Source organism: Phyllobates terribilis, unplaced genomic scaffold, assembly GCF_046119375.1.
Source record: "Phyllobates terribilis strain yellow unplaced genomic scaffold, ASM4611937v1 Scaffold_11__3_contigs__length_659146591, whole genome shotgun sequence".
NCBI classification, from domain to species: Eukaryota; Metazoa; Chordata; class Amphibia; order Anura; family Dendrobatidae; genus Phyllobates; species Phyllobates terribilis.
In genome coordinates this window covers 540,043,388-540,053,257 of record NW_027362771.1, presented here as the reverse complement: position 1 = coordinate 540,053,257, position 9,870 = coordinate 540,043,388, and the positions used below count along the sequence as shown (strand labels likewise).

Sequence of the window (9,870 nt, the reverse complement as noted above, 5' to 3'; positions counted from 1 at the left end):
TGTCCCCCTACCGGTGAATGTTAAATGCCGCTGTCAGAGATTGGCATTTACCAGGTTAACAACCGTGGGCAGTGCTCCACTGCACCCGCGGATTAGAAGCAGAAATTTCCTGAGCATTTTTGCCTGTCCCTGGCAGAAAAAAAATGCATGCGGATTTACATGCGTTTTTACATGCGTTTTTGAGCATCAATGAATGAATCAGCCACTATCTGCCAGGAAAGATGCGGGCATGGAGTTATAGAGCCTGCATATAGTGTATTAGTAAGTCATATGTCAATAAGGGGTTAATGCAGTAATAAGAAAAACCTTTAAAAATATTGAAAATATTTTCCTATTTTCAGTACATTATATTATAAAATGAATGGTGTTATTCAAAATTACAACCCTTTCTGCAAAATAAATAAATACAGGTACTGTATGTCGAGGAAAAAGTAAAAAAGTTATAGCTATTGAAAGACATTGCACTTGTGGTGGGTTACATCGTCACTATATGAAATGCATGGACTAATGCTTCAGTCTATTGGACTCTTGAGCCCTCTAGTGATCAATATGAAAAATGCCAACGAGAGTAGGAACTGAAAACTCTCCACCGCCACCGAGTATGCAGCAGAGGAATGAGGCGTTATATTGTACCCACTGTTATGGATAAAAACAACATGAAATCGCTTCTCCAAAATTAAAATATTATTTTCATTTTTTAATGTTGAAGCATGGCTGTTACAAGAAAGGTGATGAGTCCCCTTGAATGTACCATTCATACAAGACGTTCTTTACAGTTGTTTTTCAGCAGATTATACAAGAAGCATTTCATGAGAATGAGTTATATTTTGCTACAAAAAGCAGAAATTTATACTTGCTGGGAATGTATATCACAATAATCTAGAAATTCTGATATTCCAGCACTTATTATTTCTAGCACATAATTGCAATGTGTAAGTGTTGGTCACAGGGACACTGGTAATAATAAAATCTAGCCCATTTCTCAGGACTCAAAATTATTTATGGGCTCCAAAAGAGTGAACTTCCAGGAGCAACATGAGAGGAGAGAGTTTGTAATGTTTCACTACCTTGGACCACCATTTGCGGTGCCATTATCTTTTATTCTGCCCTAGACCACTCCCGACTTTACTGTTAGCGCATTTTCCACCAATATACTTTAGATACTTAATGCTAGTATTGTATAGAAAATATATGGCAATGTTAAAAGGGTACTCCAGGGGAGATTAAAAAAAAAAAAATTGTACTGTTCCTGTACTCATACACTATAAAGATGAGATGCCCAGTGCAATTCTATTATCTTTACAACACTTGTAATTCCGTGTGACAGGAGCAGCTCCTCACTGCTCCCCCTCCTGTCTGGGACATTACATCACACATCAGTGTACAGCTCCCCACGGTGAGTAACAGACAGTGAGTGGCCATGCCCCCTGTTCTCTGCAGAGAAACACCTATTATCAGGAGACTGGCTGATAGTAACAGCAAGGAGCTGCACACTGTTGTAATGTGCCAGATGGGAGGGGTGAGCAGTAAAGAGGATCTCGTGTCACGACAACCGCCTGATAATGTCTGCTTGTCTGCAGTCCAAGGTGAAGGGGGGTGCTTTTATAACAGAAGCTTAGACATGACTCCCAACCATTTTGAGTCCAGTGGACAGTCCTCGGTTTGCAATACTGTCCTGCTGTCCTATTAAGTCGGTGGCATGTTACACTTTAAATTGTATCAGTGTATTTAGGATGCAGATACAGTTGCACATAATGGTGGTGTGGGGAGTGTCAGCTACATGCTCCATCTTTCACCTGTGCCATCTTAGGCTTGGCACAATGACGTTGATGTGTTGACACATCACAGATCAGAGAACTTCTCTCATTGTGGGAATGGGGCTAGGTGAGGATACTGTATGTTTTCATTTGCCAGTAGAGTAGAGGGGTACCACACTGGTGAGAAAGGGGGAACTGTGAGTAATCATACTGTGTGTGGGGACCCCACACCGGTCGGATGGGGGCTCTATGGGGCATCATACTGTGTGTGGGGGCATCATAATGTGTGGGGGCACTGCACAGGTGGGATGGGGCACTATGGGGCATCATACTGTGTGTGTGGGACACTAGGTGCATCATATTGTGTGTGAAGACACTGTGAGGGAATACTTGCGTGGGGGCATCATTGTGTTGGTGGAACATTGTGGCAGCACCCCATTACATGAAGGGGCACTGGGGAATAATATTGCATACGGGGGCATCATACTGTGCGGTGGGCATCATTTTGTGGGGGACACAATGGGGAAAACATACTTTGCATCGACGGGCATTATGATGTGTGTGGGGGCACGTTGCGTGCATCATAATGTGTACAGGGGGTATCATATTGTATGCACTGTTAGTGAACCATACTATGTGTGTAAGGGGGTAATGTAGAGGTATCAAACTGCATAGAGGTCATATAAGGGATACTAACTGTGTAGGAACACTAAGGGGCTTCATTAGGGGCATAATTTTTTGTGTAGCTAAGTATACACCAGAGTACAAAAAATAATTTGATCGAGAAAACCAAGATGATTTTTATACATCAGCAGTTTTTAAAAAATGACAAGACTAAATACTCCTTCCTGTGTAAAATAATTGCAATATATACGTAAAGATCAGATTCCATTCGGAGCAAACGAATTGTATCCGTTTTTTTTTTGTGCACCCCTAGACTAGAATGAGCGAGTTCCATAATGCATATGGAATGCGTTAGTTCATGCTGCAGTATTTTTCACGCGTACAATTGCCCATCTGCATTGCTCGATTGATTAACATTGGTCTGAGAGTTGTCCATGTCCAGTCTGTTTTCTGTCCGATTTTTCATGGACAGCAATCGGAACGAAAATACGGTCATGTGAGCTTGGCCTGTAGGTGCATATTGAGGACTGTTTGGGGTTAGTGCTGTGGCTTAGCGGTTTTACTGTCATTCAGAGCTTGGATATTGCCAGGCGTCAATGTAAGGCCATGGCCCCACTATCAGTATTTGGTCAGTATTCAGTCAGTATTTTTTCTCAGGAGTGGGAGCCAAAACCAGGTGAGGAACAATCAGAGAAAAGGAATAATAGAAACAAGTCACCAATTCTGCATTTATCACCCACTCCTGGTTTTGGCTCCCACTCCTGAGAAAAAATACTGACCGAATACTGATAGTGGGGCCGTGGGCTAAGATGTAGACTTGCATTGATCAGAGTCATTTCTCAGCAGGTTGTTGGTTTTTGACAGATGTAATCTATTGTTTTGTCGCAATCCAAGTCATTCCATCCTCCTGTTATCATCTCAGTGCAGTGCTCACGTTGTGCGACATTATTGGGTTCGCCTTTATTCCAGTTACTGTAAAGAAAAGATATGGTATAGGTAAAGAGGATGTGTGGAATATACCATTATATATACTGTATCCCTGCTATCAGAGCTGTTGTTTCCTGATTGTGAAGAACATACCGTACCTTTCATCAACCTAGTAAAAGATTGGAGTTTCAAGGAGTTTTCTGGATTACTAAAAATAACTCACCCTGCTTCTATCACCGTCCCCTGATGATAACTTATTTCAGGTAAAGAGGCGGTAGAGACTGAAACAAGGACTATAATGGCGGCAAATTAGAGTGTGGGTAGCGGAAACAGAAGAAGTGAAACGGGTAACTGAAGATAAGGTAACTTCTCCATCACCACTACTAAACCAGGACATCAGCAGGGGCGGCAGTGACAGAAGCTGTGGTATGTGACCGCAGCATAGCCCCATCATGTTTTCTTTTTTCAGGAGGGGTGATACTAGCTGCGGAGAAGTGACCGCAGGGATATCCTCTTACTGATGTCCTGTTTGAGACCTCCTCAAACAAAACGTCACACAAAGTAAAATAAAATAACAGTTATAAGGAATAGCAGGACAGGGAGAACAGTAGGATATTTATAACATAGCTAATAACATAAGTAGTTAGAGCTTAAATATAAATACTTAAAAAGTGCATTATAGGTATCAGATATCCCCTTTAAGGCATCCATAAAAATAAAAATCATCAGCCACCTCACATGGTAGTAGTACCAGACATATCTTGTCTGGTCAACAAAAAAAAATAAAAAACATAGTAAATAGTAGGATAGGGACAATGGTAGGGAATATTATAATAAAGCATATTACAAAAATAGTTAGGAGGTAAGGATAGATATTTAAAAAAGGGCTTTATAGGTATCGGATAACCCCTTTAAAGGGAAGATATTGATCCTCCAACACCTAGTGCTGTGCCAAAAATGTTGTCCAATAGCCATACACCCTCGTAGGCCACAAGTCTTCTACACCCCCTGAATATGCGTTTCGACATCAAAAAGCATTCCAACATCACGCACAAAAAAACATCCAGCAACGCTGCTTTGTAGGAAGTTTAAGAGGTGGATTTTCCAATTCTTTCCACTTCTTCTCTCAATTAAAATTTATGAGAGTGTTTAAGACAGATTCTGAATATAGGCCATAGATGTCAAAAAAATACCCTTTAAACCCTTTAACAACCTGTGAAGCATGCATACATCACTAGGTTGGGTGCGGGTGTATGAAGTGGAATCAGGAGCCGGCACCTGCCACTAATAGCAGCGAGCTCTGATCTCCACTAATAAGCCGTCACACAGCTCCATCATAGAAAAAATAAGTCAGTTACTGGTCTCAAAAAGTTATGGCAGAACAAATGAATTACACTGTGAGGCTTTCAGAATATGTCGGTATAAGAAACATGTGCACTCATCACTCACGTGTACGCGGCGATCGTTCCATCAACCCAAAGCCAAGTGTCTCCATTGCCCCTCCTGAGACCAATCCAAAATCTCTTATTCCCAGTTAATGGACGAAGTGTATCCTGGGGAAAAGGTGAACACATCTTAGAAAGAATAAATTCTTTACAAATTGTAAGTTGAAGATTCTGACAAATCATCTTTGATGACTAGTAATAAAAAAAATAAAAACCACACTAAGAAGAATTAAAATTCCCCCAAAAATTCAAGAAACAACACAGCAAAAAAGGGCAGCAGTGTTTACCTGCCCAGATCTTCAAAGCCAAATGCACTACTAGGATGCAGCAGACCCACATAAAGATGGCGGATACACAGGTGCAAAATACTGATGAAACAATCACTCACAACCTACCATTTCATGGAGGGGGTAACTGTCTAGTATTAGAATTGCACAAAGATAGGCTTGTATAGGGTGCTGTTCACACAGGGTAGTGCACAGTATCCGGCTTACAGCCTATTAGTTACGCCCATACTATTCGACTAGGCGGGCTGCCCGGTACTATCCAAGTGCACCCCCTGGGAACAGACACTCTAGTTTACAATGCCCGCACTAATGGGCCTGTGTGCACCCTGCAATAAAAGTGTTCAAAATTACATATATATAATATATGAGGTATTAGTTGATATTTTGGCCAAAATACGTAAGTTCGTAACCCGCGTCAAGGGTCCTCATGCTTACGAGTCCTACTCTAAACACTCACAGCAAAAACCACACTAAGAAGAATTAAAATTCCCCCAAAAATTCAAGAAAAAACAGCAAAAAAATAGTATGGGCGTAACTAATAGGCTGTAAGCCGGATACTGTGCACTACCCTGTGTGAACAGCACCCTATACAAGCCTATCTTTGTGCAATTCTAATACTAGACAGTTACCCCCTCCATGAAATGGTAGGTTGTGAGTGATTGTTTCATCAGTATTTTGCACCTGTGTATCCGCCATCTTTATGTGGGTCTGCTGCATCCTGGTAGTGCATTTGGCTTTGAAGATCTGGGCAGGTAAACACTGCTGCCCTTTTTGCTGGTTTTTCTTTAATAAAAAAAATAGTTGTCAATGACTTAAAGGTACAGTCACATATGCTAGTTTATTGTTTTGTCTCATTTGATCACCATAATGTTCTCATAATCGCTGTGAAATTGCAATGGGATTGCAAAAATTTTAAATCGGTAAGTACAGCCTAAGACTCCAAGGGTGCAACATAGTACCCCACCAAAAAAAACACTATTCCTTGTGATATTTTCATTGTCCTAAATGCCCTATATAATGCCAGAGATGTCCCGTGGTGTCATAGATGCCCCATACTGTGCCAAAAAAGCCCCATAGTGTACAAATGTTCCAATAATCACGATAGATACCCTATAGAGTCATAGAGTCCCATACAACACATACATGTTTCCATAAAGCAGCACAGATGCCCCATAGTGTCATAGATGTTCCCATAGAAAGGCAGATATACCTTATAGTGTTAATAGAGGCACAATACAGTGTCAGAGACTTCCACAGAAGTCCTTACTGTCATAAATCCCTATACAGTGCCAGAGAAGTACCATAGTGTTATAGAGGCCCCATACAGCATCGGCAATGCCCCATGGGGTCATAGAGGCTCTGTACAATGCCAGAGATGCTTTGTAGTGTCCTAGAGGCCCCATACAACATCGGCCTTGCCCCATAGGGTCATAGAGGCTCTGTACAGTGCCAGAGATGCTTTGTAGTGTCCTAGAGGCCCCATACAGCATCGGCGATGCCCCATAGGGTCATAGAGGCCCTGTACAGTGCCAGAGATGCTTCGTAGTGTCCTAGAGGCCCTATACAGCACTTGAGACGTCCATAGTATCAACTGTGACCCCAAGACAGCGGACATGTTGCTGGGGAGTAATGGTAGAACTACACATGGAAATGGCAATATCGGGCACAGGTAGGTTAGTGGAGGGAGGAAATACAAGGAATTCAGTTTTGGAGAGATTCAGTTTTAGATAGAGGGAGGACATGATGTTAGAGACAGCGGAAAGACAACCACTGGTATTTTGTAGTAATGCAGGGGTGATGTCAGGAGATGATGTGTATAATTGGGAGTCATCAGCATAGAGATGGTACTGAAAACAGAATCTGCTGATGGTTTGTCCTATAGGGGCAGTGCATAGAGAGAAGAGGAGGGGGCCTAGGACTGATCCTTGAGGAACCCCAACAGTAAGAGGAAGAGGAGCCAACAAAAGATGCATTGAAGGAGCGGTCAGACAGGTTGGAAGGGAACCAGGAGAGATCAGAATCCTTGAGCCCGATAGAGCAGAACATAGTGAGGAGGAGCTGGTTATCCACAGTGTCGAATGCTGCAGAGAAATCCAGGAGAATCAGCAGAGAGTAGTCACCATTAGATTAAGCTGTTTATAGGTTATTAGAGACTTTAGTGAGGGCAGTTTCTGTAGGATGTAAAGAGCAGAAACCAGATTGTACAGGGTCAAAAAGAGAGTTATCTGAGAAATATCGGATCAACCGAGAGTGGACCTTCCAGGAGCTTAGAGATGAAGGGAAGATTAGAGACAGGTCTGTAGTTAGCAGCACAGTTCTGGTCGAGGGATGTTTTTTTAAGTAATGGGTGTATAGTGGTGTGGAAAGGATGGAAAGATACCAGATGAGAGAGAGAGATTAAATATTTTAGTTAGGTGAGTAATGACAGCAGGGGAAAGGGATTGGAGGAGATGTGAGGAAAAAGGGTCACTGGTGCAGGTAGTAGGGCGAGAAGATGGAAGGAACATGTTAACTTCTTCTTCCGGGACTGGATCAAAGACAGAAAGTGAGCTTGAGTGAAGTGCAGGAGGGAGGACAATGCATGATGTTAGAGGATTGGGAGAAAATTTCCTGTCGGATGTGGTCAATTTTTTCTTTGAAATAATTGGCCAGATCGTCAGTGCTATAATTGGTCCAGATTAGGAGTCAAGATTGTCTTGAAATGTTGGATTACTATGCTGCACTATGAAATGTTTTATAGTATTAGATGCCATAATTAAGGAATATTACTACTTCTACAGTATATAGCCTGACTGCAAATATACATATAGTGGTGAGTTTTTTATATAAATTCATCTTTAGAAGTGTGTTCCATTTTGGACTATCCCTTTTTATTAAAAGAGAGTTTTGACAATGAGCCTATCACAAGAAATCCTTTTGCGACTTCCAACAATCAAGTGTCCAATTTCCCTACAGCACCACCAGAGGAGAAATGCAGCACTACAAGAGAAGCTCTGTGAATCCACTCTGGACACCCCTTCCTCTACCATCTAATAGGGTGTTTGAAAATGTGGTTTTCTGAATCAGACACCCTCTTTAATGTACCGTCCTCTTATCAGAGTTAATAAATTACCAGTTCCATATTGCTTTTCAGGATGAGGAGGGAGGAATCCCTTTTACTGCATTCTTTCTGTGAATTCCCCCAACTCTGATGAGATGCAGAGAAAAAATAGCAACTGGAACCAAGCCGGGACCACCCAGTCGGGCAGGATGTACAGAGGCCTAAAATCAGAAAGAGAATAGTAAACTAGGTGGCACAATACAGCACACACAAATGGAGTGTTAGGGAAGGATTTAATGGGTCACCCAATATATATGGTGAGCATTTTTATTGGTATATGGTCTCCCATGCTGGTATGTGCTGCCCCCCATCCTGGTATTTGTGCTGCCCCCATCCTGGTATTTGTGCTGCCCCCATCCTGTCCCCCCATCCTATCCTGGTATGCATAGCACCCCTCATCCCCATCCTGGTATGCATGACACCCTTCACCCCCAATCCTGGTATGCATGATACCCCTCATCCCCAATCCTGGTATGTATGGCACCCCTCATCCCCAATCCTGGTATGCATGGCACCCCTCCTCCCCAATCCTGGTATGCATGGCACCCCTCATCCCCAATCCTGGTATGCATGGCCTCCTCATCCCCAATCCTGGTATGCATGGCCTCCTCATCCCCCAATCCTGGTATGCATGGCACCCCATCCCTCATCCTGGTATGCATGCTAATCCTCACCCCCAATCCTGGTATGCATGGTGCCCTCACCCCCCAATCCTAGTATGCATGGTACCCTTCATCCCCCAATCCTAGTATGCATGATCCCCACCACCCCCCAATCCTGGTATGCATGGTTCCCTCACCCCCATATCCTGCTATGCATGGAACCCCTCATCCCCCAATCCTGGTATGCATGGTACCCCTCATCCTCCAATCCTGGTATGCATGGTCCCCTCACCCCCAATCCTGCTATGCATGGTCTCCTCACCCCCCAATCCTGGTATGCATCGTCTCCTCACCCCCCAATCCTGGTATGCATGGCACCCCATCCCTCATACTGGTATGCATAGTACTCCTCATCCCTATCCTGATATGCATGGCCCCACATCCCTATCCTGGTATGCATGGTGCCCCTCATCCCTATCCTGGTATGCAAGGTGTCCCTCATCCCAATCCTGGTATGCATGGCCCCCTCATCCTCAATCCTGGTTTGCATGGCACCCCTCATCCCCAATCCTGGTATGCATGGCACCCCTCATCCCCAATCCTGGTATGCATGGCACCCCTCATCCCCCAATCCTGGTAAGCATGGTACCCCTCATCCCCAATCATGGTATGCATGGCACCCCTCATCCCAAATCCTGGTATGCATGGCACCCCTCATCCCCAATCCTGGTATGCATGGCACCCCTCATCCCAAATCCTGGTATGCATGGCACCCCTCATCCCAAATCCTGGTATGAATGGCACCCCTCATCCCCAATCCTGGTATGTATGGCACCCCTCATCCCCAATCCTGGTATGCATGGCACCCCTCCTCCCCAATCCTGGTATGCATGGCACCCCATCCCTCATCCTGGTATGTATGGCACCCCTCATCCCTATTCTGGTATGTATGGTACCCCTCATCCCTATCCTAGTATGTATGGTACCCCTCATCCTGGTATGCATGGCACCCCATCGCTCATCCTGATATGCATGGTACCCCTCACCCCCAATCATGGTATGCATGGTGCCCTCACCCCCCAAATCCTAGTATGCATGGTTCCCTTCATCCCCCAATCCTAGTATGCA

General features: G+C 43.9%; 1 protein-coding gene across 1 annotated transcript in view; it reads right to left on the bottom strand.

The window, feature by feature from the left end:
* Positions 1–743: 743 nt before the first annotated feature.
* The window catches only part of LOC141165299 (uncharacterized), a 93,722-nt gene continuing 84,595 nt past the window's right edge, over positions 744–9,870 (bottom strand). The window contains exons 12-14 of the mRNA XM_073650895.1: positions 8,153–8,301; positions 4,758–4,861; positions 744–3,353 (exon numbers count right to left, since the gene is read on the bottom strand). Of these exons, the coding sequence (XP_073506996.1) occupies positions 3,221–3,353; positions 4,758–4,861; positions 8,153–8,301 (386 nt within the window). The 3' untranslated portion in view covers positions 744–3,220. The remainder of the gene's footprint in view (positions 3,354–4,757; positions 4,862–8,152; positions 8,302–9,870) is intronic.